The sequence below is a fragment of the Colletotrichum destructivum genome, chromosome 4 (genome assembly GCF_034447905.1).
Source record: "Colletotrichum destructivum chromosome 4, complete sequence".
In the NCBI taxonomy this organism is placed as follows: domain Eukaryota; kingdom Fungi; phylum Ascomycota; class Sordariomycetes; order Glomerellales; family Glomerellaceae; genus Colletotrichum; species Colletotrichum destructivum.
In genome coordinates this window covers 1,074,426-1,102,403 of record NC_085899.1, presented here as the reverse complement: position 1 = coordinate 1,102,403, position 27,978 = coordinate 1,074,426, and the positions used below count along the sequence as shown (strand labels likewise).

The 27,978-nt window shown below is 54.4% G+C and overlaps 12 protein-coding genes across 12 annotated transcripts; 4 read left to right on the top strand and 8 right to left on the bottom strand.

Annotated features, from left to right (window-relative positions):
- Positions 1-44: 44 nt before the first annotated feature.
- CDEST_06248 (Putative zn(2)Cys(6) fungal-type DNA-binding domain-containing protein) lies at positions 45-2,221 on the bottom strand. Its single transcript, XM_062922407.1, has 3 exons — positions 2,099-2,221; positions 1,933-2,037; positions 45-1,849 (listed from the first exon to the last, which is right to left on the bottom strand). The coding sequence occupies exons 1-3, from the start codon at positions 2,197-2,199 to the stop codon at positions 187-189; spliced, it is 1,869 nt and encodes a 622-aa protein (XP_062778458.1). The 5' UTR covers positions 2,200-2,221; the 3' UTR covers positions 45-186.
- A 714-nt stretch (positions 2,222-2,935) lies between these two features.
- CDEST_06247 (Putative phosphate transporter) lies at positions 2,936-5,123 on the bottom strand (the record flags this gene model as incomplete). Its single annotated transcript, XM_062922406.1, has 8 exons — positions 2,936-3,043; positions 3,123-3,217; positions 3,296-3,374; positions 3,429-3,504; positions 3,562-3,651; positions 3,720-4,480; positions 4,583-4,968; positions 5,054-5,123. 8 exons carry the CDS (start codon positions 5,121-5,123, stop codon positions 2,936-2,938), a joined length of 1,665 nt encoding a protein of 554 aa, XP_062778457.1.
- Positions 5,124-7,802: 2,679 nt separating this feature from the next.
- CDEST_06246 (uncharacterized protein) lies at positions 7,803-8,547 on the top strand (the record flags this gene model as incomplete). The annotated part of the gene is made up of 3 exons (XM_062922405.1): positions 7,803-7,850; positions 7,907-8,329; positions 8,398-8,547. The coding sequence occupies 3 exons, from the start codon at positions 7,803-7,805 to the stop codon at positions 8,545-8,547; spliced, it is 621 nt and encodes a 206-aa protein (XP_062778456.1).
- A 778-nt stretch (positions 8,548-9,325) lies between these two features.
- On the top strand, positions 9,326-10,673 carry CDEST_06245 (Putative alcohol dehydrogenase, zinc-type, GroES-like superfamily, NAD(P)-binding domain superfamily). The gene is made up of 3 exons (XM_062922404.1): positions 9,326-9,595; positions 9,650-9,794; positions 9,888-10,673. The coding sequence occupies exons 1-3, from the start codon at positions 9,389-9,391 to the stop codon at positions 10,616-10,618; spliced, it is 1,083 nt and encodes a 360-aa protein (XP_062778455.1). The 5' UTR covers positions 9,326-9,388; the 3' UTR covers positions 10,619-10,673.
- A 400-nt stretch (positions 10,674-11,073) lies between these two features.
- CDEST_06244 (uncharacterized protein) lies at positions 11,074-12,824 on the top strand. Its single transcript, XM_062922403.1, has one exon. The coding sequence runs from the start codon at positions 11,340-11,342 to the stop codon at positions 12,594-12,596; it is 1,257 nt and encodes a 418-aa protein (XP_062778454.1). The 5' UTR covers positions 11,074-11,339; the 3' UTR covers positions 12,597-12,824.
- A 383-nt stretch (positions 12,825-13,207) lies between these two features.
- On the bottom strand, positions 13,208-14,085 carry CDEST_06243 (Putative phenolic acid decarboxylase, calycin). Its single transcript, XM_062922402.1, has one exon. It carries the CDS (start codon positions 13,902-13,904, stop codon positions 13,347-13,349), a length of 558 nt encoding a protein of 185 aa, XP_062778453.1. The 5' UTR covers positions 13,905-14,085; the 3' UTR covers positions 13,208-13,346.
- An 856-nt stretch (positions 14,086-14,941) lies between these two features.
- Positions 14,942-15,379, bottom strand: CDEST_06242 (uncharacterized protein; the record flags this gene model as incomplete). Its single annotated transcript, XM_062922401.1, has 1 exon — positions 14,942-15,379. One exon carries the CDS (start codon positions 15,377-15,379, stop codon positions 14,942-14,944), a length of 438 nt encoding a protein of 145 aa, XP_062778452.1.
- Positions 15,380-15,912: 533 nt separating this feature from the next.
- CDEST_06241 (uncharacterized protein) lies at positions 15,913-16,328 on the bottom strand (the record flags this gene model as incomplete). The annotated part of the gene is made up of 2 exons (XM_062922400.1): positions 15,913-16,272; positions 16,323-16,328. The coding sequence occupies 2 exons, from the start codon at positions 16,326-16,328 to the stop codon at positions 15,913-15,915; spliced, it is 366 nt and encodes a 121-aa protein (XP_062778451.1).
- Positions 16,329-19,323: 2,995 nt separating this feature from the next.
- Positions 19,324-19,688, top strand: CDEST_06240 (uncharacterized protein; the record flags this gene model as incomplete). The annotated part of the gene is made up of 2 exons (XM_062922399.1): positions 19,324-19,512; positions 19,569-19,688. 2 exons carry the CDS (start codon positions 19,324-19,326, stop codon positions 19,686-19,688), a joined length of 309 nt encoding a protein of 102 aa, XP_062778450.1.
- A 292-nt stretch (positions 19,689-19,980) lies between these two features.
- On the bottom strand, positions 19,981-21,577 carry CDEST_06239 (Putative allergen Asp f 4). The gene has a single exon (XM_062922398.1). It carries the CDS (start codon positions 21,346-21,348, stop codon positions 20,500-20,502), a length of 849 nt encoding a protein of 282 aa, XP_062778449.1. The 5' UTR covers positions 21,349-21,577; the 3' UTR covers positions 19,981-20,499.
- A 2,301-nt stretch (positions 21,578-23,878) lies between these two features.
- CDEST_06238 (uncharacterized protein) lies at positions 23,879-24,687 on the bottom strand (the record flags this gene model as incomplete). The annotated part of the gene is made up of 2 exons (XM_062922397.1): positions 23,879-24,574; positions 24,682-24,687. The coding sequence occupies 2 exons, from the start codon at positions 24,685-24,687 to the stop codon at positions 23,921-23,923; spliced, it is 660 nt and encodes a 219-aa protein (XP_062778448.1). The 3' UTR covers positions 23,879-23,920.
- An 889-nt stretch (positions 24,688-25,576) lies between these two features.
- CDEST_06237 (uncharacterized protein) lies at positions 25,577-27,259 on the bottom strand (the record flags this gene model as incomplete). Its single annotated transcript, XM_062922396.1, has 1 exon — positions 25,577-27,259. One exon carries the CDS (start codon positions 27,257-27,259, stop codon positions 25,577-25,579), a length of 1,683 nt encoding a protein of 560 aa, XP_062778447.1.
- Positions 27,260-27,978: the final 719 nt, after the last annotated feature.

Genomic DNA, 27,978 nt, shown 5'->3' with positions numbered 1-27,978 from the left:
CATATACCAAAGCGGAAATCGGAGTTAACAGAAATCTGGTTTACTGATACTATTTGATAATGAATAATAATGCCATTGAGGCTGTTGTGTCTCTTAACTACCCCAAAAACGGGCACATTGTTCCGAGGGAGGCGTCTGTATCGGTGTCAGGCACTCAAAACTCACACCTCACAGCTCAAACCAGCATCAAGGGGCGTCCCTCAAAGGCTCTTCGACGTGTAGCCACTCGCCAGCGCAGGGATCCCACTTGAGGAGTCTCCCGGTGACATCCCCCTCGCGGCTGAAGCGCAGCTCCCGCCTCGCCATGCGCGACCACTGCTCGTCCTCGTCCCCCGACAGGGCGTTCTCGGCCTCGATCTCCATGTTCCTCACCGCCACGCCGTAGAAGATTCTGCTGTCCCACAAGCCGTCGCGGCGGTTGTGCTTGCCCAGCAGCTCGGTCGCCTCCCGCCTCAGGCCGGCGTCCCGGCACCGGCACGCGGTGACCAGAAGCGGCCACGTGGGACCGTTGTCCATGCTGAAGGTGTCGCTGCAGCCGCCGCAGTTGGACTGCGCCCTCAGGATGATCCGGCTCAGCTGCACCATCTCCCGGAACGACGGCGTCAGGACTATGACCATCCTGATGTCCGTGTAGCTCAAGCTGGAGACCTCGTTCCAGAGGGTGAGGTACTGCAGGCGTAGGTTGCAGGCATCGACGTACGAGTAGTAGTCGGACTCGCCGAGGTGCTGGCGGGACCGCAGCTCGTCGAACACGGCCTGGAAGGCGGTGCTCCACCTCCGGAGACGATCCAGGAACACCGGGATAGCGGCCGCCAGCTTCTCTCCGCCCTGGGTCGGTGAAAGGACCGGCCGCACGTGGCTGCCGGCGAGCATCTTGGTCGAGAGGCCATCGACGAACACCTCGGTGTAGATGGGACACCTGTGGCACGTGTAGTGCTGCACGACCCTCCACCATCGCCGAGCCGCGTCTATGTCGGCGAACCTGGGCGGCATCTCGTCGACGGCCAAGGCCCTTTCGGCGCCGCGACAGCACCAGCTGACCTCCGAGAGGAGCTCCGAGTGCAGCACGTTGTGCGACCACGCCTGCATCGTCAGGCCCTGGAACACCCAGGCGGCGTCGTCGCACACGGCACGAACCGACTGCGTCGCCGCCGCCGCCGCCGGGCCGTCCTCGTCGGCGGGCGACCGCGGCTGGCCGAAATAGATCTCCATCATCCTGTAGGCGTGGCCCACGTGCGACAGCGCCGCCGCGCGGTCCCCGTGGAGGCACTCGAACGTGACGAAGAGCACGCAGCACACGATGACCCAGAGCATGTTGTCGCGCGAGGGCTGCGAGCTGCGCACCAGCCCGACGGCGCGGCCGTACTGCCGCAGCGCGAACTCGTAGTGCGGCCCGTTGGCGTGGAGCTCCCGCCCGGACCGGCGCAGCAGCGACGGGACGAGAGCCCGCGCCATGCCGGCCATGGCGAGTGCCGCGTGCTTGATGGCCGGCTCCCGGCGCGCGAGCTGGGGGATGACGCGGTGCATGGCGTCGCTGGGGAAGAGGTAGATGTTGCCGATCAGCTGCTGCCAGAAGTCGAAGTAGACCCTCTCCTTCGGGTCGGCGAGGAAGGCCGCCTCGTAGCCCGGCTCAACGAGTAGCCCGCCGGCGGCGGCGGCGGCGGCGGGCCATGACGCCCGCCATGTCGTCGTCCCCTTGGAGAGGATCGGGCGCGGGGCCGGGCGGCTCGAGAGTCGTTCCCGCCCGGATGTGTGGTTGAGATATCCTTCGCAGACTCTCGGGCTCCGCGGCGATTCGGTGCATCTCAGGCAAAAGGGGCGCGTCTCGTCACACTTGACATGGCGTCGTCTGGCCATCAGACTCACGTTAGGCTTGTCATTTATCCAGGAGGTAACCAGGTGTCATAAGAAGAAGAGAAGGACAAAGCATACTTGCATGTGATACAGCCCGACCTGACCTTGGTCGCGCTCGTTCTCTTCTCGCGCGGTCGTTTGCCCGAGGAGAACGTCGATATGTGAGGAGACATCCCTGGCACCCTAGTGAAGCGGTCGGTTGTCAGCGAAGCTGCTGCTGTCGGGGAGCTGATGTGGTGCGCACTTCTTAGTTCCGCGACTTGCGGTCGGCATCGGGGCAAGGTCATTGCCGGCCGAGCCCGGGGCTGAGCCGGAAGCCGCTGAGAGAGGCTGCAGGTCTACCATCTCCGGAGTAGCTATTACATGAATGGCGGAGAGACGAGACTGGGAAAGGGAGATTTTTGCAGGAGGAACGGCCTTATGATGGTCAGCGGATGCTGATGCCTGTTCGATATCCCTGCAATGGAGGAGGCAGTAAGACTCAACCCCGTCATCCTTCGGAAAACAGCCAACCGCAGTCGAGATTTTTGTGTGCCCAATCTCACTCTTAACAGGGGTTGCGTCCAAGAGATGTTAGAAATCAAAAGGTGTTCAAGTCACGGCTTACGAATGCCTACAGTTACACATGCCGTCATCATCGATCGTACAGGCCGACAGTGAACCTAGAACCACCCGATTTGTTGGCCTGTTGAAATTATGAACGGCGTTTTCGTTTGCCACGAAGGATTCGCTCAGCTCACGGGCGCAGATCTCGGAGAATGGTTGCCATGAAGCCTGTCAGACCTGATGGAGGCATGAGTATGGTGATAATATGCTGATTGTTTTAAAACACTTGTCACTTCACAGATACATGTGGACATCATCTGAAAGACATACGGTGAGCGGAGAGCCCATCATTTCAAAGTTGTTTTGGAGCTGGCAGCATGAAAATGCCACGTTGTCGGTCGATTGCTAGCGTCACAGTTCTCAAAACATAGACAAAAGGTTCCCTGGGTATTGGATTGAATCCATCTGTTCTGTCCTACTGTCGTACATAGAGGCCAAAAGCCTTGAAAACCCAGGTTCTTTTACGCTATTTTGTTCAGACTTGACCTCCCCATCGAGGGGCATTGATGATGAACGCCATCAGACTCCCGCTGAGGATAGCGGCGGTCGGCAGAGTGATGAACCAACCCGCGTAGATCCATGCCTAGGTATTCAAGAGCGTCAGTAGGTGATTGGTTCCTTTGGTCACATAGGCTTGTAGTCTGCCACTCAGGATCACTCACAACCATGCGCCAGTTGATGGCCCGCCAATCACCATTGCACAAGCCAACACCCACGGTAGCACCCGTGATGCACTGGGTCGTCGAGACGGGAAGAGCTGTTGACGGAGGAGTTCAGAGTCAGTCAGACGCTTTCTGCTAGCAACTGTCGTCTTTCAACTGGACCAGGTACTTACAGAGACGGGTGGCGAAGATGATGGTAAATGCGCTGCCCAACTCCATGCTGAAGCCACGACTCGGACTGTGAAGAGTGACCTGCAACGTTCAGCAAAAACTAGTTTGGGACGGAGTGTGGCAAAGACGACTTACCTTATTGCCCAGGTTGCGCATGATGCGATATCCATACGTCCACAGACCGATGGCGATACCGGCACCGCCAAAGACACTACAATGAGTGTCAGGGTACTGCTCTTGGCCCCCCTCATGAGTGGTGACAACTTACAGAATCCAGACCGGTACTTCCGCTTTGTCACCTACAGGCAGCCTCCCGTCTCTCCAGACCTGGAAGATTGTGGCATATGGGCCGATGGCGCTGGGGCTCGTTAGCAATCACGAATGAGAGGGCACACGCGATGAAATGGGGGGGGGGGGAGAGCTTACTTGGAGACGTCGTTGGCGCCGTGGACAAACGACGCGGTAGCGGCCGTCATGATCTGGAGGAAAGTATAGAGATATTCCGCCTTGTTGTCGTACCTGGCCGCGCGAGCATGCATCTCGTCCAAATTGCTGCCGGCGAGGCCTCCATCGTCGTGCCGGGCACCGACGATATCCTGGTCGACGCCTCGGAGCACGGCGAACTTGAAGTACCAGAAAAGAACCGGCCCGCTGTACCAAGGACCGTCGGGTTTGGGGCCAACGAGAGATTTTCGAGGCGGGTGGGCAGCAGGCCCGGCCTCGCCCCCCTTGACGCCTTGAGACTCGAGGTCTTCCTTGGTGGCGTGGCCGGCGTAGAAGTCTCGAACGCGGCCCTGGAAATCCGCGGGAGGAGGGCCGACGTCTCCGCGTCGGAGGAGAAGAGGGCCGTGGAAGACGTGGTACCACCGCATCTGCCAGTCGTCCTTGATGATGACGCGGTACAGCCACGGGACGAAGAAGGTGGCGACGAGGGCGGCCCAGCCGAGGCCGACACAGACGATGACGATGGGGATCTGGGCGTCGGTCAGGGCGATCTCGTAGGAGCCGCCCTTCCAGACGAGAAGCATGACGATCAAGGACGCGGTGATTCCAAAGTAGACGGGGACCAGGAAGAGCCCCTTCATGGCCGGGTTCTTCCGGAGAAGGACGGCAAACTTGGTGATGCTGAAGATGGTGGCCGCGAAGATGCCTGCGAGGCAGGGTGCTATGATCCAAGCCAGGAACACCTAGTTGCACCGTGTTAGTCGCCAAGTGTATAACCAGCAAACCCAGCCAGCCAGCCAGCCAGCCAGCCAGCCGTAGCCGTAGCCACGAGGCTCCCTCCTTACCTGCACGACACCGCTGTTGAGGGCTTTCATGCCGCCGCCGGGCTCGACCCACTGGATACCGTTGACACCCAGGGCGGCGATGCCGAAGCCGATGACGCCGCCCATGATGGAGTGAGTCGTGGAAACGGGCAGGCCGACCTTTGTGGCGAAGGTGAGGTAGAGAGAGGAGGCCGTCACGGCGCACACCATTCCAAGCATGAGCAGGGCCGGCGTCTCGGCGAACCTCTCCGTGTCGACGATCTTTGTCCTGATGGTGTCGGCGACGCGGGCGCCGACGCCGACGGCGCCCGAGAATTCCATGGCGGCCGCGAGCATCATGGCATGCAGATAGCTGATGGACTGAGAGCCCACAGCCGTGGCCCAGGCGTTGGCCACATCGTTGGCACCTGGAATCCGGTAGAGTTGTCAGTGGCCTGCAAGAGTTGAAGGCATATCGCAGGCTCATGGATCTGGCCGGGGATATGAACCCACCGATGTTGAATGCATCGAGCCAGGCGAACAAGGTGCCAATGACGAAGAGATAGTTGTACTGCGTAAGCATCTTGGTAGGCTTGGACACCGAGGAGTCTTGGATGAGTTGAAAGGCGTGGGAAAAAGAAGCAAGGCCGGCCTGGAAGCACCTGGCTTATACGTTGCGGAGAACGTGGCCAAGAACAGTGGAAGTGATCACAACGGACCAGCAACGAAGAAGTTTTGAAAAGTTCTAGGAATAAAACGCTCTGCGTCGGTCGAAGAGAAACGCGCTGCGTGAGGATCAAGAAAACATCGCAAGGAACCGGATCTGGCCCCAGCTTTTTATCGTCCCGTCCAGCTCTGGCTTCGTTGTTGTCGACGAGGACGGTTCACGCAAAATCTCATCATCAGAACCGGGCAGGGCCCGGCCACAGTGAACCACTTCCCGTGGGGCCAAGACCACGTCTTGTTTCTGGTTTAGCCAGCAGAACGGATTGATCGCCATCTCTGCGCAGCTTGAAAGTTGCTGGCGGCCATGATTGCGAGCTCTCGGCGCCTTGGCGGCCTATAACACACTGCTCTCCAGTTCTTCTGCTACAGACTATACGCCTTGGCTCGTGATGTCTTGGCCCAGCCTGTGGTGCCAAGTGGCTCCTGAGGTCGGGGGTGGAGACCGGCTCTGGCGAGCAACTACGTCCAAGACTGTTGCGCGGTGATGATCCGGGTGAGGTCTAGGAGGAGGGGGACCACGTCCGAAAGCTCCCTCCTGCCAAGATCGTGGTGGTCTTATATGCCGGCGTGTACTCTGTACGTGAGGAAAGATGGGAGGGGAACCAGGCTCATGCATTCGATGGAGAGGGGGATTTAATATAAACCAAAGTTTAAGTCATGAACACTTCGGTGGACACAGTCGTACCATCCATTAAACTCATGTCGGAAATTGGATGACGCTGTGGAGTGTCTGCCAGCTCATCTTTTAGACGAAAATAACTCGCGACATCAGGCCAAGCACGTACAGCAGCTTGTTAACAACTTTGTTCGTGGGATAATTAGTTGGCTTGCCATGACACTTGCATCTAGCTGCGTGTCAAGCGTCGATCGGAGAAAAGATGGAACCAAGGTCCAAGGGGCACCAAGCTTTAATTCAGCGAAAGGGCTTCTTAGCATGATCTCTAGCAAGGCTTATCTAGGCCCGTGCTAAAAGTAGAACGTGAGCACGAGAGCAGTTACTGCAAAGAGCGGGGGGCCATCGAGACCTTAGAAGCCAAGGCCTGACGAGTCTGATGTTGACGCTGAGAATACAACCTTATAAGGAGGAGGGACGTCCTGTGAAGCGAGCCCGGCCATTAGTCAAAATATCAGGCCAAGAAGCTCGGCAGCTGGGCTTGTATTACACTCTACATATACCGTTCTGACTTGGGCTCAGGTACTTGCTTGGGTTATTACTCGTGATAAGAGGCGACTCAGGCGAGCTCGCGGGAGGGGGGGCTTTGGGCTGGTTTGCTGTCTTTTTGACTCTCTGTGGTTTGGGGGGAAACGTGCCAAGGCCAATCAGCAGCGACACAAACAACCACTGTTTCGCCTTTTGCCATTAATAGCACGGGATGGTCCGCCCAAAAGTGCTTCCACGCCTGCGGGGGCATGGGTTTCGGACATTTCGTACGCTCCTCAACAAAGGCTTGGCTGTAAGCTGGGCTACGCCATACGACTCATGAGCCTCCTGGTGAACGGGGTGGGCGAGATCGACGGTGGAATGTCAGAGGTGGTTCAAAAGGACAAACTGGACCTCGTTATCGAATAGATTCAGATTGATATGGAAGGTAGATTAAGCACCAAACGTTTGTGTATCTGACAGCAATATGCAGTAGCCTGATGCAATCGATGCAGTGCAACAACAACAGGACGTTGTGTACAAACTCGGCATTGCTCTTCAACTGTCTTCAGATGGCAAGAAGGTAAGCTAAGCACTTCGGTGGTATGGGTCTGTATTTGTTTAAAAAGGAGATCTAGTCGCGCTTAAGAAACAGAAAATCACAACAATGGAGCATTGTGTCATAGTTTGAAGAGCCCCAGGATCACGCTCTGGATATCGGTTGCGGTGAGCTGTCTTAATACCTGCGGGGATCACAGGTTGCCATCCCCTGACATCGATGAGATGATGGTTCACATTCCTTCTGCCAATGTGGGGGGATGCTGTGTCACTGCCAGGGCCACACCGACCTAGGAGGGTAAAGGACAACGAAATCTCAATGATCAGAGCAAGCTACTCTGGAGTGGGCAACAAGTCCCATTATATATCGGTCGTCTAACCGTAGTGATATATAATTCTTCGTTTCCAAGTACACAGGTACAAGAAAGCAAAGGAAGGCTGCTAAGTGAACTGGTAATCGCGTAGTAGCCCTTCCTGCTGTTAATCTCCCCGACTATGAGCCAAACCCCCTCCGCAAACACTGCCCTAGTCACCGTTACTCATGTATGTCATTCATTAGGTTGATTTGAGTTCTAGTGACGAGGTTTTTGAATCACTGGATTGATCACGGGAAAGTTTTGAGCTGTAGTACTGAACGACATGACTGATTCGCAGCCTTGCACCTTGAATTGAAGTGATACTTAGCACTTGTGCTACTTCAAATGATTCACACAGCACCGTCAAATCCCATATAATAGACTCTTCACCTTGTCCTTATGTCTCGCTTGGACAAACCAGATCAAGAACAATTGCAGCAACCTAGCCTGAAATCACAGACTTGAATAACAATAATTCGATATGCTTTTCGCCAGCTTCCTCTTCCCCGCTGCTGTTTTGACAGTCGCAGTAAGACAGCTACCCTAGAGCCCCCTAGGACTTTGGCACAGACTGACCAACAACAGGCCCTCGCCCTCCCCAGCCAGAGTCAGACCTCTGCTATGGAGCTCCCCAAGGGTTATAGTATCTTCGTCCCGGAGTGGGAGGTTCAAGCCAAGCCCGGCGGGGATAAGACGATCCTCAAGGGAACAGTCGAGGAGGTCCTCGACGAGCTCCACGGCATCAACCCGAACTACGAGCAAGACTTTGGCCTCGACCTCAGCTCGCCGACCTACCTGAGCCAACCGGCCCCCGCCGTCGAGAAGCGGGACGACTTCCAGGACGCACATTTCCAGTGCAACGTCACCATCATGGCCGACGCGAGAGTCATCGCCGACGGTGCCAGTTACCTCAAGGGTGTCGAGGGACAGCCCCGAGGCGATCCCGGCCCGAACTCGTGCGGCCGCGTGAGCTGCAGCTGGAAGTCTGCCATTTGGTTCTGCAACGACGTGAGTTCTTTTTTTTTTTCTTTTCTGAAAGTGCCTGCAGAATGGTTCTGAGGCTAACAATGGCGCAGAACACTCACTCCATCTCCGCCGGTTCCTATCAGATGCTAGCCGACGGCACTTACCACATCATGAAGCAGTGCACCGCCGGCGAATGGGTCAGCGGCCAGGCTTGGCACAAGGACAACTGGAGAGTTCTTGTGGGTCGCGACAAGTGCTGATAAGACAGCAGTGAAGTGTTTGGGACGATTGCTTTCGGCAAAGTGAAGTCTGGGTTAATTGTATTCCAGAGGCCATTGCATGCCGCTGTCACTTGGTTCCTGAGGGCGATCTTTGGCCGAAATGCGGAGAAGGGACTACTGCAAAGAGACGTCTTCGACTACCATCTGAATTCCAAATAATACATATCCCTAGTGTTAGCAACGTGCGTTCCTCTCAATGCAATGATGTACAAATGCCGTCAGCCGAAGGGTGTCAATACGGCGATGAGTCCGGGGACTTTTGCGTTCACTGGTGAATGAATGGTATTAATCCCATCCAGATCGACAAATCGCACGGCCCAGGCCCCGGAAACGCGGGCTTGTCACACAGCATATTTGAGCTGTCGGGGCCGTGTTGGTGAGGGAAGTCTGTCGTCATGAGTCTTCCGGCACGTCTCCTGATCCGGAAACAGATTAGCACTCTAGAGCCCCATGAGGCGACTAGCTCGTTATCGAGCGCCTCAGCAACAGCATTTGGAGCTTATCTCTTACCCTTGGCGCTTGGTTCCTGGACTCTACCGAGACTCTGGCTGCCCTTTTTTTTCTTTTCTTTTTTCAAAGACGTCATTCATCGAAAGGTTCCTTCGATTAACAACGAGCATGTGGTAACTAGAGGGGGCCGAGGTGTAGCTGGGCTGGGGAGTCGTGAGAGGCGGAGACTCAAGTCCGCAAGTCATGACGAACAGCCGCATCTATATAAACAGGAAGCAGCGTACAATTCAGTTTGTAGCATTCATACCACGACGACAACACTTGAAACTCACATCGAAGCAGAACATCCATTTACCAAATCCAGTCGAAAATGAGTTACCCAGAGAAGTTCGAGGGGTTCTGCGTGGCAGGCCCGAAAAGCTGGAACGAGTTCAAGAAGGAAACCCTTACGCCCAAGCCGTTTGGTGATCGCGACATTGACGTGCAGATTGAGTGCTGCGGCGTATGCGGATCCGACGTGCACACCATCACCGGGGGCTGGGGCGAGTACGAGGGTCCCTTGTGTGTTGGCCACGAGGTATGTCTCAACCCCCAATTCAGACCGGGTTGGAGATCCTAAGAGCCCATCAAGGTTGTTGGAAAAGCAGTCGCCGTCGGCAAGAGCGTGAAGGAGATCAAAGTCGGCGACAGGGTGGGCGTGGGCGCCCAGGTCTGGGCGTGCTTGAAGTGCGACCAGTGCAAGAATGAGAACGAAAACTACTGCCCTCACTTGGTTGGTACGTATATATGCCTCTCCCTCTCCCTCTTCCGGGACCTCTCCTTTTCATTTGGAGTGAGATGAGACGAGACTGACCTGACCTGGCAACCAGATACGTATAATGCCACGTACGAGGACGGCAGCCAGGCGCACGGCGGCTTCGCCAGCCATATCCGTGCGCATGAGTACTTTACGTTCAAGATTCCCGATGCGATCAAGTCGGAGAATGCAGGCCCGCTCATGTGTGCCGGCCTGACGACGTACTCGCCGCTTGTGCGCGGCGGCGTCGGCCCGGGCAAGACCGTGGCCATCGTCGGCATCGGCGGCCTCGGCCATCTCGGCGTCCAGTGGGCCAAGGCGCTCGGCGCGGAGGTCTACGCCGTGACCCACTCCCCCGACAAGGCCGAGGACTGCAAGAAGCTCGGGGCCAAGGAGGTTATCGTCACCAGCGACAAGGACTGGGCGAAGCCGTATGCCTTCAAGTTCGACTTCATGCTCAACTGCTCCGACATGACCAACGAGTTCGACCTCAAGACGTACCTGTCAACGCTCAAGGTCGGCGGCCACTTCCACATGGTCGGCCTGCCCGACAAGCCCCTGCCCCAGTTCCCCGCGGCCCTGTTCGCCTCCAACTCGGCCAAGATGTCCGGCAGCCACATTGGGAACAACCAGGAGATGAAGGCGCTATTGAAGCTGGCGGCGGAGAAGGGCATCGCGCCCTGGGTTGAGACGATTGATATCTCCGAGGCGGGATGCAAGGAGGCGGTTGAGCGGGTCAAGGAGAACAAGGTCCACTACCGGTTCACCTTGGTCGGACACCAAAAAGCCTTTGGAACGGCTTAGAAGGTGAGGCCAAATAATCTGCTAGCTCAATTATGACAACATGTACCATCTCACCGGCGACATGGCTCATCTTCCCATATCCCGCCCGACCCCCATGACCAGGCAGTTGTTCTCTAACGCAAGCAACACCAGGCCAATCATCTTTGAAACCCGTATCCCGCGATGGGACATAGTGCTTATCTGAAGTATTGGCGTGAGGAATCCTGTGAGATTGTCAGCAAACAACTCACCAGGTTTCCAGATCGTCCGCCCGCATGTAAGAATCCTTCAAGGGTCTCACCCAATACCAAGAAAATAGGTTTTCCCCGCTTCTCGGGCTCGCCGATGACTCGAACGCGCGCAAAGCCGTGTGTTGCTCTACCAACCCGCCGCCGGAATTCGGTGCTTACTTTGGTGGTGAGATCCGATACTGATTCGAGTCTTCCGAGGCCCGAGTTAATTGGGGCCGCCTGGGATTTGATGTTAGTGATCAGCCGAAATTCCCACAAATGTTCTCAGCTGCTCGGGATGTACGAATGCGGGAGCGGATAAAACGGCCAGACATAGAACCTTAACCAGGCTTTACCTTATAACTCGGCACACCACCCAACCCCCTCCCTTCTCACCGATCGCATTCCATCCGTGAGCCTCACTTTCGTCATCAGAAGAGTAACGACATCCAGTACAATCATCCATTCACCACACTTTGTTAACAGCGATCCTCCCAAAAATCGCTCTCAAAATGGTGTCCGAAATCCACGTCATCTCCAAGCGGGACCTCTCCAAGCACGAGACTCTCGCCGTCGACCTGCCCATGCCCCAACTGGCCGAGTCTTCCGTCCGCATCCGCACATCGCTGATCGGCATCACATCCAACAACTTCACATACGCAAAGCTGGGCGACATGCTGCAGTGGTGGAGCACATGGCCGGTCCCCCTGGATGCGCCGGCGCCGTACAACAACCGGGACGAGTGGGGCATCGTCCCGGCATGGGGCTTCGCGAGGGTGCTCGAGTCAACCATCGATGCCATCCCGGCCGGCGGCCTGCTCTACGGGTTCTGGCCCACCTCCTCCCACCCTGCCGACTTGAAGCTCGAGCCGGCCCAGCCCAAGGGACACTTCCGCGAGGTCAGCCAGCACAGACGGGGGCTGGGGAGCCTGTACAACCGCTACAACCTCGTCGACGAGTCTGCGCACTCGGAGGAGTTCCGGGCGTGGTTCGCCAACGTGTACGCCGTCTGGAACGGCGGCTACGTGATGAACCGGTTCACCTTCCCCACCGATTTCAAGCCGGTCCATCCGCTCGGCGAGGGCGCCGGGGAGTGGACCGAAAAGGACGGGGACCTGAGCTCGGCCGTGGTCGTGAGCCTGTCCGCGGCGAGCAGGACGGCAAGGTCTTTCACCTGGAACCTGGCCCGCAACCGCAAACCGACAAACGGGCCGCTGGCTCTCCTTCAGGCCACCTCTGTGCCGCAGACCCTGACGCCCGCGCCAGAGGCCGAGTTCGAGACAAAGACGGTCGACTACGGGACGCTCGTCTCAAAGGAGACCATCGACTGGATCGCCAAGTTCCAGCCAAAGCGCGTCGTCATCACGGACTTTGGGGGTCCCCCCAAAGTCACCGACGGGCTGCGGGACGCCCTCAAGGCAGTGTTCGCGGAGTCGACGGACATCGTCGTCTTCATAGTCGGAGGCGAGCCCAAGGTCACGTCCCCGGAAGAGACCCAAGCCAACATGGCGCTGTGGAAGAAATGGGGCATCGTCCAGCTCAACACGACGGGTGTCGTGGACGCCGGGATTGCCACCGAGGGCGCGGAGCAGTATTTCCGAGAAGCCGCCTCCGCTTTCGAGCAATCTTTCAACGAGAAAATCGTCGGAGATCTCGAGCTGTCGCTGGGGAGCGGAGTGGGCGGCACGAACGGGGTTGAGACGGCGTGGGAGGGTATCGTCCAGGGGACCTTGTCACTCAGCAAGGCATGGGTATACCGACTGGATTGAGACGATTGCCGGTGGTAGCCGGTGCCGCTCATCCCGATTTGTTGTAGAGATTTATTAGTAGCAAGCATGACGGTTTCGGGGTCCGAGGTATTTTGATTCTGGTCGTCAGACTTTCGTCTTTGGGCAAATACTTGATCATCCGATTTCACAGCCGCAAGACTCATTCAACTTTTTTTTTTCAATGACAGTTCGGTTACGCCCATAAAAGGATTTATAGTAGCCTTCCGTGCATATAGTCTCAACAGGTGCCTCTGGAGGAACTAGGCGTGATTTGAAGGAAAGGGGGGTTTATCTAGAAACTCCGTCCGAGAATTTACTTTTCTCCTTCGGTCGAGGTTAAAGACAAACATCTAGCTCTTACTGGTTGAGACTTTATTTCTCAAAAAGAAAAAGAAAAGAAAAAAGAAGGGGGGAAACAGGCCCCGAGAGTATCTTTTGATATTCTCAAAGCTATTCATTCTCACCTTCTCCCAAGACACCACTAGAAGTCAACAGCTACCATGTTGGTTTCCTTCGGCATGCTCCAGCTTCTAGCTGAGGGTGTCAATCTCTTAACAGAATACACTTCAAGTACAACTCATAAACCTTGCCTGGCACGCCTTGTTTGGTAATATCAATCAGAATTACATCTGTCCTACACGCTACTTGGGTTGTTTTGCAGGTTCCATACTCTCATGATACTACAGAGCCACGGTAAGAGAAAATAGACGTGCTGGTACAAATGAGAAAAGCCAATCTCTGTAAGTCCATCTAGAAAGTCGGTGCGTCCTCGCTGATCGGTACAAGATCCCCCCTCCCCTTGAAATTCTCAACAATGTCCGCCTGCTCGGACAGCATGAACCTATCACTCTGGTTCCCGAACCTCGCCAGGACCCTCCACCGCGCAACGTCGCCCGGGTTGCGCTTGTCGCCGTGCGCCGCCTCGGGGTTCTCCCAGTGGCCCCGCGAAAACGAGATGAGGGTCGAGATCTTCTGCTTTGGGATGTCGTACACCAGCGAGCACACGGTCCCCGTCTCCTCCAGCCAGTTGACCTGCCACAGCTCCCCGGGCCGGATGCACTGGTAGGTGGCCGTCTGGTAGTTCACGCGGCCGGACATGGGCCCGCCGTGGATGGCGTAGACGACGCGGTCCTCGGAGAAAAACCACATCTCGTAGCGCCACTTCTCCGGGTTGCCGTCGGCGTCCTCGGCATCGTAGTCGTAGATGAGGTGCGTGTCGCGGATGTCCGTGTCAAAGGTCGAGTCCAGCGGCGTGTTGGTTTGGAAGCGGGGAAGCGGCTTCGCGGGAGGCTTGTTTGAGAGAAACATGACTCGTGTGGAAGGATGAGGACGATGGCAATGAGTAAGTGGCGAAGGGATGATACGGTTTCCGAGCTTGAGCTGTTTTGACTAGGTAGATTATCGAGTCAATAATACCGATTTACGGGTGTCGATCTCCCGGTAGAGTAGCAGCAGTGTGAACGGGAAGGTTTTATCTCGCGGATGTCCGAGGAAGAGTCGTGGTGGTGGTGGTGGTGGTGGTGGTATGACGGAAATAGTATGTCGTAGCGGGTCTGTGTGTTGGCCGGCAGTCTAGAAAGAAACTATTACATCATAGCACAAAGTATCCGGATTTCTCTCTCTCGGGCCACCTCAGAGGCTAACCTTGGAAAGGCTTAAATCCAGTTCGTTCAAAGAAAGTGTCTTGCTCGTCTCAGTTGCAGGGTAGAAGTTCACAACTCGTCTGCAGGACTAAATGAGGCAATCCACAGGTCCTACTGCTGCTATATGGACGAATGGCTAGACAGACCTTGGACATTTTCCTTGGAACAAGAGATACCCGCCATTTATGTGAGGTTAGAGAACCGTAATCTTAGCACTATTTCTTCATGCGTAACTAGTTGACTGGACCCATTTTTGCGCTAGTTGTGCTCCTTGTCTTCAGAGTGAACCACAAGGCAACAGAGCACGTAGTGTCTGGTAGTAAGCCAGGGAAAACACATCTCAAATGTCAGCAACGGCTTCTGACATCGGTGTCGTACAATGAAGAATGAAAAGATGGGTTTGGATGAGATGTAAATCTGCCTCATGAGACTCTGCGTTGGAGTTAAAGTCCATGGCTGCGTTTGATTATGTTGAAGCTTTTACTAGATGCGGCTGTTTACGTGTGCCATCATCATTGGTTCCTTATCCCTCGTTCCTAACAGCATTTACCGCAAACCAACTGGCAACCACAAAGCTTAGCACTCCTTGCAAGCACCCCCCGCTCGAGATTGGCTTCTAAGATCTGAATGATTTAGTGTAAAAAATGATGTGGGCTTCCTAGAAAAAGCACAACCGTACCTCCCTACAGCAAGACGAAACTATCATGACATGGGTCCAACCAATCCGCAGGATTCCATCTCCGCTGTTATCTCGTGTCTTTTTCGCAGCGATTCAATAATGACGGTGACGGAATACTCGGTGGCGTTTACGGAATGGAGCTTGCATTGTCCCTTCTTGAGAAACTCCCCAAGGCGAATCATGAATTCAGTGATGTCCTTGGTGAAACTGGATCTCATCGCGTAAAACTTGTCGTCCGGCCCGGCGACCAGGTTGTGCCAGTATTGGTCGATATTGGGAGGCCCGGCAACGCACTCTTGACGCGATGCAATTGTTCTGACCTCCCATGTCTCTGGATCGTGATATTTGCCGTCGACGATGGGCATCTGGCGTCCGGAGGCATCGTCCGTTTCTTCAAAGGTCCACATCTGCATCCGCTTCCTTCCTGGTTGCGGAAGACTGCATTGTTTGGAGCTTGACATCTTCAGATTAAGATGACGAGTTTTCGCAACGAGGTGTTTTGATGTGCGAAGGCAGCAAAAATGAGCTGGAAGAGATAATATGAGAAAATGCAGAAGTATGAGGCTTCATGTTGCAAGGTACGCAGCTTTTATGTACGTTGGATTGGAGGTTTAGGGGTACGCAACCAAAGAGGTAAAGCGTGGTGACGAATCATGCCAGAGAAAGTGTCCCAATAACATGCTGCTTCTCTGTTGGTCTGCACGCACGTATACACAGGACGGGCTGCGAGTAGCAGCGGGCAGGTAGGGATTATGCCACAGCTTCTGAGGAAAAGAACTCTTGGCACAGATAAGTATTTGTACCAGACAATGACAAAGACTGATTTTATTGGTGCGGATATATAGTTGGTCGTTTTAGTTGATACCCATGGTGGCAGGAACACATAAAACTTTGTCCACATGTGCTAGTGAATGGTGTAAAACAACCACAAGAAACCGCAGACGAAGTTCTAGCAGTATGAGGTGGTGATGTCGATCCTCCTCTTGGCCATCACTTAATGTCCAGCCTCCTTCTCCGTTCGGCCCTGCTCCTCGGTCTTGATTCCCTCGGCAACCGCAGGGTCATCCTTGATTCCCAGTTTCTGGCGGCAAATGGTGTCGCAACCACCATAATATTCACATTTGCAACCATGAGGCTCTCCGCAGAGGGCTGGGTAGTCCGTTGACACAAACCCACCACGGTTGCAGCGGGTGTTGAATGCCGCGCACGTTTGTTGAAGCTGGGGGGTGGTGCAATTCAACCAGAAGACCTGCCTCTTCGCTTTATAGGCAGGGTTGGGAGACGTCGAAGTGTCGACCGGCGCCGCCAGGCCACTGCCCGCCGAAAGGGCAACGAGGATGGTTGCATAGGCAGTCTGCGAAGAATGTAAGTCATAAATCGTTGGGAACACTTCAGATAGCCCACCTTCATTGTGTCGAGGGAAAGTCAAGCAATGGAGAGCAGAAGACCTCGGATAAGAATGGGATGAGAACAAGATAATGTAAACTAAAACACTATCTAGCTAGAATTCTTTACTACTTATACTTTTTTCTTTCTCTCGTTTGCAAGAAGATTTATTTCAACACAAGTGCTCGCTGAGGATTCGTCCTGCGATCATGAGTTTCCTGGACAGGCAGGTCTTCGCCCATCATGCCACTGCATGCGAGTTGATGCATGGAGCGAAAGCCAAGTAAATAAAACACTGCGCCAAGACCACTCATTTGACCTTCTAAAGCTTTTCACGTTTCTTGGACTGATGATCCAACAACCAACGTAGATGGCTGCAACAATGTCCCTTATCTTTCATGCATGACCCTCTCATAAGATGTCGGCGGATGGGTATGGTTTCCCTCTGGTAGATGTGGATCCGCCGCTGGAATAAACGAATAGAGTCTTGAATCAACCTTTGGAAAGTGGGCGTGTCGTTGGAGCACAATGCCTGCATGGTTGTTGGTTGCAACTTTCCAGAACTCGTGCAAACACCCACCCGTTGCCCTCGTCTCAGTCTTCAGACAATAGTTCAGCATTGAGTCAATACCAATGAAAAAATTACAGATAAAATGGCCTTTTGGATCTTGGTAGTGAACAGGAATTGGATTTCGTCTCCAAGTGGAACTTAAACATCAGTCCTTCTCTCAAAAACATCCTAGGGCAACATACCTTAACCCTGACACAGCCATCTCAGCTCATCTCCCACAACAAAGCCTGTTGTGTAAAGGCGTTTTAATTGATAAAAGATGCAGATACGGCTCGTTGGGCTTATCTTTTTGAGTCCTGCAGACATTGGTCTTGGCTATGGCCAAATTGAGCATACATTCCGGCTGTGCTGGCAAATACGCCGCACACATACATACTCGAGATAATGCAACTCCGAACAACAGATACATGGTTGCCTGGCTCGTGGCGATGTCTAAGAAGCGGGGTTCAATGAATTTTGAGCAAGCAAAAAAGGCGCTGCCATAGAAGCCCAAGCCAGCGGAAGCTGGTATACTCGTTGCCAACGTGCTCCGAAGCTTTTTTTTCAACAGTCAAATTGCTCAGCTCGGAGACTCAGCAGAGACTGAAGACATATTTACAGTCTCGTCTAACATATACATAACTAATTAAAGAGGGGGCACAAGTCAAGTAAGGAACCTCGCGGTGTACGGAGGGGCGGAGGAATAAATTGTTTCATGTTTTCCCTCGGTACATGTTCTGACGAGGAGCTCAGTATGTACGATGTACAAGGTACCAAGTCAATACTTTGTACTCTTTGGTTTGACCCTGTCATGAACCATTTTGTGGCCTCAAACTGTCCTTGTTGTTGGCCAATAACGGGGTCAGCTCACTCAACCAACAGTCCAGACATTGTCACACCACGACCAAGCGAGTGCATTTGTATACGCCAGGGAGAGACTGGACTGTGACTGTCGTCCAGAGAAGGACCGGCGGGCTTAGCATGCACCAGCTCGGCAGCCACACACCGTTTTATTATGAAGATGTTGCCAAGCCAAGTTACTATGTCATGACCCCAAAGCCGCATTTTCTACCTCCGCAATATCCTAGACCCATTCCTCCTCGTCGTTCGAGGAAGAAGTCTTGAGCTGGACGTATAGAGTTGATGGGCACTAGGGTCTTTGCTGCTTTCATCTTGACCGATCGACTTTTGCTTCGTTGTTACTCTTTTCGTGTCTCTGCTGTATGTGATATCTAGCCTGTGTGGGACACCATCTGCCACGTGGCTTGGACGCACCGACGACAAACAGTATTTCTATCACACCTCTGCAGTCGCGTCTGTGATGGTGACGATGGGGGCATCGTCCCCTGAAGACGCCATTGATTTCCTCCCAATGGCAATCTCTCCTTTGGCAATGTGGGGGGGTATGCTTCAGAAACCCTTGACCTAGATTGGATAGCTGACAGATCTGAGCAATATTCGGTGTCTTAGGAAGCTTAAAGTGTCTAACTGGTTAATGGGACAGCTGAATTAAGGACTGAGGTGGAGAGATCGAGCGAAATGAATGTGCAGAGCGAGAGTTTGTATGTATGTGTGTGTGTTTATGTTAATTTAAAAGATTTTGATAGTGGAAAGAGAGAGCGGATGATAGTCAATAAACGAAAATAAACCTGTGAGGAGAGGGAGATAACACAAGGCAGGCTTCGAATGTTAACGAGATGGTCCATATGGATCTACTCCTACTTTAATTGCTACTTATAACTAACTACCTACTATCCAAGGGTATATAATGCAACAACTCTTAATCTTACCTGGCAGCTGGTATATGTCAAGCCCGGCGCATCGCCTGCCAGTAACTGGTGCTATGTAACTTGGGACAAATAACCTCGTCTACTGGTTAACCCTAAGTAGAGCTCGAAGCTGCTGACACCTGAAGCCGATCCTGCTGTTGTGTTTCCAAATCCAATAACAGCTCACCCTGCCCGCGCGACCTTATTATGGCGGATAGTCCAGCCGCACCTGAGACGAGACGCATGGTGGCGTGTCGCCAAGGGGAGCTGTAACCAAGATATACATGAAGACAATCTCCATGAGTACTATCTAGTGGTCAAGCTCTGAGGGTGTCATGTAGGAGATCAGTAGTCTTGACGCAGCTCGAAATGAGCAACTGTGACTGGCTCTGTACACCACAGCCAAGATATTTCGAGTGCGGAATGGTTCCTATAGTGTTCTCGTTGTCAGGATGCGCTCCTGCATAACGACAGGTAAACTGCGGGGTCCGGTGTCGAGGTCCTGCAGCCAAGAGACAATATTGGAAAGCTGAGGAACGATTCCTATACACTTCGTCTGCGCCTAAAATCTCAGCAAGGAAACAGTCCAGCTCTATAAGAACCTGGGCTACCCATGGTATTGCACTTAACGTTTGACAGCTACCCAACGCACACTGGCTGCCAAAATCGAGGATCAACATCTTCCATCCGGACTGTAGATATGTACTTCCTCAAGTCCCTCCTCAGGGTGACTATTTTTGCCGTGGGTATTTCCACTACTATCGCCGAAGAGCCAGATGCGCATGACTCAAGAAGCACACTGGAGGCATGCGCGCCTCTTTGGGATGTTGCGCTGTCTTTACGGGACCAGTTCCTCGTGAAGCGAGCCACGGTTGACCCTCTCGGACTGGTGAGCTTCCCAGCAGCCCCCCTGTCGTGTTCCTGTTCCTGTGGTTTCTCACCTAGCTGACACGGGAGTTGAAGGAGTCATACGACCGGCTCATGGGGTACTACAGCAGCGGGATGTACAATATGCTCGAGGCCTGCGGCACGCTGCAGAGCTTCAAATGGCCTCCGAAAGGGTAGGGAAACTGGGTTTCGAGCTCTGCTGTGCTCTCACGTAGCTGACGATGGAGAAAGCACATGCCGACGAAGAAGGGCTACTGTCATGTAGCAAACATGCGGAGATCTTACCATAGACAGCACGTATAGCACACAGACTGTTACCGGCTTTGCGGTTCATGAAAAAGCCCATGTCCTGGCTGAAACAGATTTGAAGCTTGATTGCAGCAACGGCCAACTGGACATGAGACGAACTGACAGGAAGGGCACATATGCACGCGGAACCCCCCCACGTGGGGAACAGGAGCAGGAAGAGGTCATTGGTTTTTTCAAGGGTGAGTTTTCTGTCGCATTAAGAAGCAGACACTAGGTATATGTGTGGGTAGGTTGAGAGGGTACAGACAGGCCAGTTATGTAACTTGAATTTTTGGCGACCCTCCCAGTCAACCGTCTCATGTTCGCCACGCTTTTTTCCCATATTTCCAAGAATCTGCACAATGTCCAAAACAAGAACCGGTCGGTGGTGGTGGGCGAGAACAAGGGCCAGCCAGTAACAAAAGTGAGTTGGCCGTACCACCGACGAAAAGATTTCGTGCCCCGAAAGAAAAGAGGTATCCCCATGCGCCGTCAAAGAAGCTTTATTCAACAGAAATCAAGTTCAACCAAGTTGCCGGGCTTCGCCGTCGTTGACGGGTTTTGTGTGGGTATGAGATGGCAGATACCCCTTTTCCCCGACAGAAACAAACTCACCCAGCAAGAGAGAGAAAGAGAGAGAGAGAGAGAGAACAGCTACCAAATAGCGAAAGGCAACAAAAGGGTCATTCGTTATCTCTTTTTAGGTAGAGAACTTGTCGCCGAGGGTGACGTCGAGGTGACCGGTGTAGTAGCCCTTGCAGCCGACGCCATCAGCGGCCTCCATGCCGGGCATGTAGGCCTCCCAGTTGGTGCCGTCGGACTTGACCCAAGAGCAGAGCTTGTCGTTGGCGACGACCTTCATGCCGTAGTAGGGCAGGCTCTGGGCGCCGGCGACGAGGACAGAGGCGTCGGCACCGGAGTTGCCGCTGTTGGCGACGGAGCCCCAGTCGAACTCGAGCCAGGTGCCGGCGAATTGGCCGATGAAGGTCTTGGGCACCTCCTTGCCGGGCCCGCAGGCGCAAGAGCCCTGGGAGTCAGTGTCAAAGGCAAGGTGCTTGGACTGGCCCTCCTTGACGGTGAAGGTAACGGCGGCAAACCAGCAGCCGTCGATGAGGCCCTTGGGGCCGATCTTGTTGAAGCACGAGCAGGTGTAGTCGCTGTCGCTAGCGGTGAAAGTGGTGGTGTAGTTGTAGAGGGACTTGATGGACTCGTCGATGATCTGCATGTTGCAGCCCCAGTCGTCCTCGGTGCCCGTGTTGCCCGAGTAGGCGATCTGGGCGAGGGTCGCGCGCTTGTTCGCGGTCTTCTTGCCGCTGCAGAAGGGGACGTACTCGCCGGTGGGCGCCTTGGAGGCGGAGGGGGTCGCGGCCGGCGTGGACGAGGTCGGCGTCGCCTCGGGGGCCTTGTTCTTGATGAAGGTGATGTCGCGCTCCTCAACGGCGTCGACGGAGCGGCGCTCGTGGAAGCGCTGGTGGCCGTGGGCGGAAGGGTGGGCGGACACGCCGGTGAGGGCGGCCGAGAGGACGACGAGAGCGTTGGTGAGCTGCATCTTCGAGTTTGTTGCGGATGTGGTTCTGTGATCGGTCTCGGACGGTTTTGTTTTGCTTCGTGAGGAGAATCGTTTATCTCGGTGGACGCTAAGAATGACCTTCTTTTTTGCTTATTTAACCCGTCCTGAAAGGAATGACAGCGGGTTATCACGATAACTCGCGGAGTTGTGGACGTTGGTTTGGGAAGAGAGAGTGTGGGGTGGTGATGGTGAGGGAAACGCAGAACCAGAAACAAGTCGCAGAAAAATAAGGAGGCAGATGAGGGCCATTTTGAAGGAGATGCAAATACCTAATCTCCTTGGAAGCGCCCTCCTGTGCGAATGCGTGTACAGACAGGGGCCTCGTCACCACGGACTCGTGTACTGCTCTATTGTCCACCATGAAGATCCCACCATCCGCCGTCTACAACCCTGACTAGCCAGGAACCGGAGCCCAAAAAGGGTAAAACGCCCAGCAGGTGATGACCGAGAGAGCTAGGCGATGTGGAGGGGGGGCATGTCGTCGCTTGCAGGCCAGGCCCGAGTCTCTCTGCTTCTGGGCGGGCCTCTCTGCCAACAACACAAAGGCCGGTGGCCACATACACACACACACACAAACCAATAACCACTGGGACGACGAGGAGGGGGGGGGGGACACTCGGGTGGTGGAGGGAATATGGATCCATTGATGGCAGGGTTGGACGATGGTGCGGGAAAAGGGGGTGGAGAAGGTAATTTCACCCGACGCCAAGTTCTCAGAGAGCCACGGCCAGCCAAAGCTTGGCTCTCGGATCAAGTCCAAGCAACCTCCCAGTAGGTGTGTGACTGTACTCTGTACAGCTTGACCTTTATGCTGTACTCTGTACTGTACTGTAATTGTCTGTCTTCCTCCGTTTCCAGAGTCTCAGCAACATTACATCAGCCGCCAAGCATCGATAGGTGGATTGCATGCATGGTGGCCTGCCCGGTGGTGATTACTGTGCTGCAACCGGAAAGTAGCGTGAGGAGAACAAGATTGGGGTTTGCGGTATGATGTCTGTACCATTGTGTGTGGACTTGGAGGAGGGGAACACTCAGGGGACATTGACAAGTTCTCAGAGCGCCAAAAAACCATACACGCTGAGATACGATACCGACGCTCTGCGTTCCTGTTGGACAGCACAAGCTCCAGTCATCCCATCCGGTCTCTGTCCGCCCTGTAGATCCCAGCCCACACACACACACACACACACACATGCCGGCAGAAAAGTGCTGCATTTTGTTTGGTGACTGTATTCTATACTTTGTACTTGTACAGCACATTCGGGAAGGGAAACATGGCATTCTAGCTCCGGTGCCCGGTCTGGAACCTGGGAATGGAACCCGAATCTTGGTCTCGGGACAACACAGACTCCAACTTTTGCTCGGCGGGACGCATGCTATGACGGGAAGATCGACGCCGCCCGTCCGCCGCCGGCAAACCGACCTGCAGAACGGACAAGAAGAAACTTCCTCCCCCCCCCTCTTACGGCCTACTGTACGATTGTACACAGGGCCGATTCAAGTTTCTCAAATCTAGGTAAGCAAAACTTCCCCCCCCGGTGGAGATCCGGTGGAGGCGTCTGGATGCATAAACTTAAATCTCTCACCCAGATGCTCGCGGATGGAACAAGTCGAGGCCCTCGAGGAATCGTCACGGTTCGCCTTCCATGACGTTATACGTCAAGCCCTATGGTGTGCCATTCCGCCGGCATGTCCATCCCATTCGTCCGTTCGGCCCAGAATGTAAAGTAGCATATGCATCTCATAGCAAAGCCGAAAACCCCTCAGGTCAAAGGTTTTTTTCTTCCTTTCACTTCTTCCTTTATCGGCAAATTCCCCCGGGCAAGGGGAGCCACACTACGGGTACTCTGTACAGCATCCAGTCATGAAAATAACATACACCGTAACGCCATTATCTGGTAGGGGGGAGGGATGATATTTGGTACTCTGTTGAGTAGCTGGAGATTGCTTACCCCCAAGGGTAACGACTGACTGATCGGCGCTGAGCCTCCGAGATACCGGGACATTGACAACGCCAACGTAGCATCCCATCTCCCCTTCCCCTCGGCTCCCTTCGTTTACCTTGGTTGGCCTGATTGCTTCTTCCAATATCCGCGGCATGTTTCCTCGGCAGTGCTCCAGCAGCTCATTAGAGACTTCGTACTCGCAGCATCCCATGGTCCGATCGCCAGTGCCGCCGCCGCACAACGGCCCGTACGCGGCCGGGGGAGGCAGGGGAGGCAAGTGGGAGGAGGAGTGGCCAGGTAGGTCCGGATGAGGGTCTGGATCTTTCCAGGTACCTATCCAGCGGCAACGGCAACGGCAAGCCGGTTGACCCGTCCAAGCTCGTCCAATGCGACGGGATACGGCCACCCGATCCACCTAGTGGGAACATCATCGCCACTTCTCTTCACCCTTGACGGTGGACACGCTCTTTGGTAATAATCCCTCCCACCCTCTCTCCTTGAACCCTTCCAAGGAAATTTTCTTCTTCTAAAAAGAGACAAAGACAAAAAAAAAAAAAAGACAGACCTTTTGCCGTTCTGTCGGCTTTTCTCCACTGGGGCAGTGCTTACCGGGAGCAATGGCTTGTGGCAATTCCGAACGCGTCATAAGCCTCGTCAGGGGGACTCGGGGCAGACAAAGCGACCATGGTTTCTGGAGCTGGCGGACTGACTGCTGCCACTACTGCAGGGCGACCATGAGAGAGGTCCCGTCCTTGCTTACCGCCCAAACAGCCGGGGTTCCGACGAGTCGACCCTACCGCGGCTGTGTATGGTTCGCGAGGGCGCCAGTGCCAAAAACTAGAGGGAGATAGCCGCGTCCAGAGCTTCCTTGTGGCACGACCCGGCGAGTCCTGGACTGGGTTTGCCTCCAAGAATAGCACTTGGCCCTGTGTTGTTGCTGTGATTGTTCTCTTCCAAGCTAGAGTCGCATTGCCGGGGGCTTCTGGTAACCTGGGAGGCAGGTGGAATGTGTCGCGTCCGCCGCCCTGAAATGGTTCCTGAAGATCAGTCACCGATTTGGATGTCGAGCATGTTGATCGAACGGGATGCGATCTGACTTGTCGAGTGATCTGCCGGCACAGCAAGAGTCTATTATTGTGTCTTCGGACCGCCTTGGCTACGTATCTTAGTTGCCCTGGGGAAAGGAGCTTTGCGTCTTGCGCTCGGTAAGCTCGACAAATGAAGCACCCTCGAGGCAACCCGGATTGAGCGTGTCTGTCCTTGTGGGCGCTGCCGGACGGGTGAGTGTTGATTGGGGAAACGAAGCGGAGAACTCACCTTGGACCTTGAGCAATTGTTCAGGGAATATATACTGCTATGTTGGCACTATCATCATCCAATGATCAGTCAATCATGACTCAGCAGCCCTGATGGTCTAGCGGTATGATTCTCCCTTAGGGTTGTCTTCGGCATCTCAGTCTGGGAGAGGTCCCAGGTTCGATCCCTGGTTAGGGCCCAATTCTTTTGCTTTTGCGAACACTGGCTTCTTGCATGGCATTCGGTGTATTCCGGGTTTGCTTTTTTTACATTCTTGATCAAAGTAAAACCGAAGAATAGTGAGACATTCTCCTACACCCGTTTTAACTAGGTGGATTGGCTTGACTCTCCTGATCTGGACTAGGTGTAGTTATCAATCTGGATATCGGTCAATTTACTAGGCGCAATGCCATGAAGTTGTGCAGACGGCCTTTGATGAATGAATGTCCATTTGTCTGAACCGAACTCACTTCCACCGGGCGTCAGCCGCTGGCCTGGTGTTGTTACGACACATGGTCCCACATTCTTCACGCACATTCGAGTCCAGCAAGCCCTCATTTAATACTCGGTCACTGTGAAATCTTTTCTTCAAATGTGTTCGATGGTCAATCAGGCAGTTGCTTCCCCCTGCAGTCTAAAGTCTATCGTGTTGCGATGCTGGTAGTTCGTCTAGCCCATGTATCCGAAATGCCATGCCAAAATCTTCTTTCCAGACGTCTGGATTTCCCTGCAGATGAAGATGAAGAAAAAAACGCACGCCAAGAAAAGAACCGAAACAACCAACCTCAATCAGTGAAACCCCTCCTTCAACTCCCGAGACACTCAAGTTGTAGAAATCCTCCACCTAGTTCCCGTTGCGGGCTGACGCATAGGTGCAAATCCCGTTGTCGTCTGCAAAGGGTGTCGACAGTCGTTTTCAGACGGGCATCTCGCCTGAACTATGCTCAGCAGTCACAGCCGTGGCCCTACGGTATCGGGCGACGTGCTCGCTGATCACGAGGCACCGGAGAGCCATCGCCTCGCGTCCCAGCATGGTGATATCCCGGCCGGATCCTGCCGACTCGTCCCCTAAATGCGAACCGTCCAACCTTTTCGTCTCCGGTCTCGGTCTCAGGCATGGAATCATCCAAGAAACAGCTGTCAGGGCGCTCTTCCTCGGCGCCGAGCTCCGGCGACGGCGCCCGTCGCCAATCGTTGGCGATGGGGAACCAGTGTCCCGGTAGCGTGGGGGGCTCGCCCGGCGGATGCGACCAGGTCGACGATGACGGGCGCGGGCTCTCAAGTTCCCAGTTCTTCCTCCACTCGTAGCCCCTCTCCATGGCGGAGAGCAGGGTCTCGCCCTTGGGCGCCATGGGCTGGTGCTGGCCGTCCTTGTGCAGCATCGGGCAGCACGCGACCCGGCACGGGTAGAAGATGCAGCACTGCTCGCCCCGCGCCATCTTCTCCCTCTCCTCGCCAGAGAGCTCCTCGTACCGCACCCGGGCCAACTGCCGGTTCGTCACAAGGCGCGCGCCCTCGTCGTACAGCTCGCCCGAGACGATCCTCGCCCGCGTGCCGTCCGGCGTGACGAGCAGGACCGTCACGCACTCCTCGATAGCTTTGTACTCGATGTCGTCGCAGAAGATGTAGATGCGGTGGCCGTGAAAGTCGTACGCGGGCGGCAGGCGGTCTAAGAACCTCGCCAGCTCGGCGGGGAGGTGCTTCGCGGGGCCCCAGATCTCCGGGTACCACCAGGGGTCGTCCTCCGCGAGCGGTTCCTCGGCCTTGGTGTCCCAGGGCGACTCGATGCGCAGCTCCGTCGCGGACTGTGGCGTCTGCGGGTGTATGTAGTCGGGGTCCGAGGCTTTGACTGTCTGGAGCAGAGGTGGCTGAGCTCTGCTCTTTGCGAGGGCCGCTCTCATGTCGACGGGGCTCGGGCTGGAGCTGGAGGCTTCTTTCGGGGCCTCGATGTTTGGCTCTCCGTAGAGTATGTGCTTTTGCTGCTTCTCTTCGATGCGACACTTCAACTCGGCAGACGAAACTTCTTGTGCGAGTCCTTCTGTCGTGCTGGGAGATGACAGGGTTTCCTCTTCCTCCTGCTCTGCGTCTTGGTGCTGGGACTCTTTTGCAGTTGTTTCGGTACCCTCGATATGGTCGCCGCCGCCGTCGTCGTCGTCGCCATCCAGGGCGCTGTCCTGGGACTCTAGTGACGGGTTTGGGTCAAGTGCAGACTCGTTCTCCGCCTCATTCTCATGTCGAGCCTGAATCACACCTCCGACAAGAGGAAATACCTGTCGAAAAGTTGGGGATGAGCCAGAAGGGACCGCAATGATAGAGTCTAAGTGAGCCATGGCCTTGCGGCTCTTGTCGACCGGCGACATGACGGAACTTCGAAAGCGAGATGTCTTGTTCTCCTCCCTGATTCTGATTCGTTCCTCTTCCTCTCCCTCCTCCTCCTCTTTTTTCTTTCCCTGCTGCGCTTTTCGGCAGCATGCGTGGCAGACGATGTCTTGAGGGCCTGGTACCAGTCGCGAGGTGACAGTGCCGCAGGTGCCGATCTTGGAGTTGCTGGTCTTGTCGAACTGGAAGCAGGGGTGGTCGATATGTCCCAGGTCTATGGATTTCGAACACACTGGACAATCCGAGACGAGATAGAAGATATTGCACATGATCGGCCGACGTAGTTCTTGAGTGGTCTGTCGGGGTTGCTGGATGGCCGTAGGAGCTTCTGGGGGATTTGAGAGTCTGGCGTCTGGTTGATTCTGGAAGTGGGTTGGCAAGTTTCAATGAAGGGATTTTGAAGAAGAAGGTGCCTCTGCTCCCTGATATGACCAGTCACGGATGGTCTTTGGCCTGTCACGGATGGCCTTTGCTTATCACGGATGACCTTTGACTTATCAAGGATAGCCTTTGACTTGTCACGAATGGCCTTTGGCTTGTCATGGACAACGTGTCTTGTCTTATTATCATGGGTAGAACACTGCGCTTGTAGCTGTTCTTGTGATTCAAGTTGTGCTCTGCCTGGCTAGGGAAACTGAGGTGTTCTTACTCTTAGACTCCAGACAAGGAATAGGAAGATTGAAATAGAATATCAATCTTTGAAATGTATTATTTAGGACTGGAACCTGTCTGGGTTTGGCTTTGTCTACTGAGGCAGAGTATATAGTACAAGAACAATGAACTGTTCTAGTCAGGACCAAAATCAAACATCTAGTTGACAGAATTTCTCTTGTTTCAATTTGCAAGATACTCTGGAACAATAACAGTCAAAAGCAATCAGCTATGTGTGATACATGCATACAGCATGGACGCAAAGCATGGATAAAGAGTATGTTACCACTGTGCACATATTTGCAGCAAAAAGAAGCTCTCCTACAAAGAGCAAAAT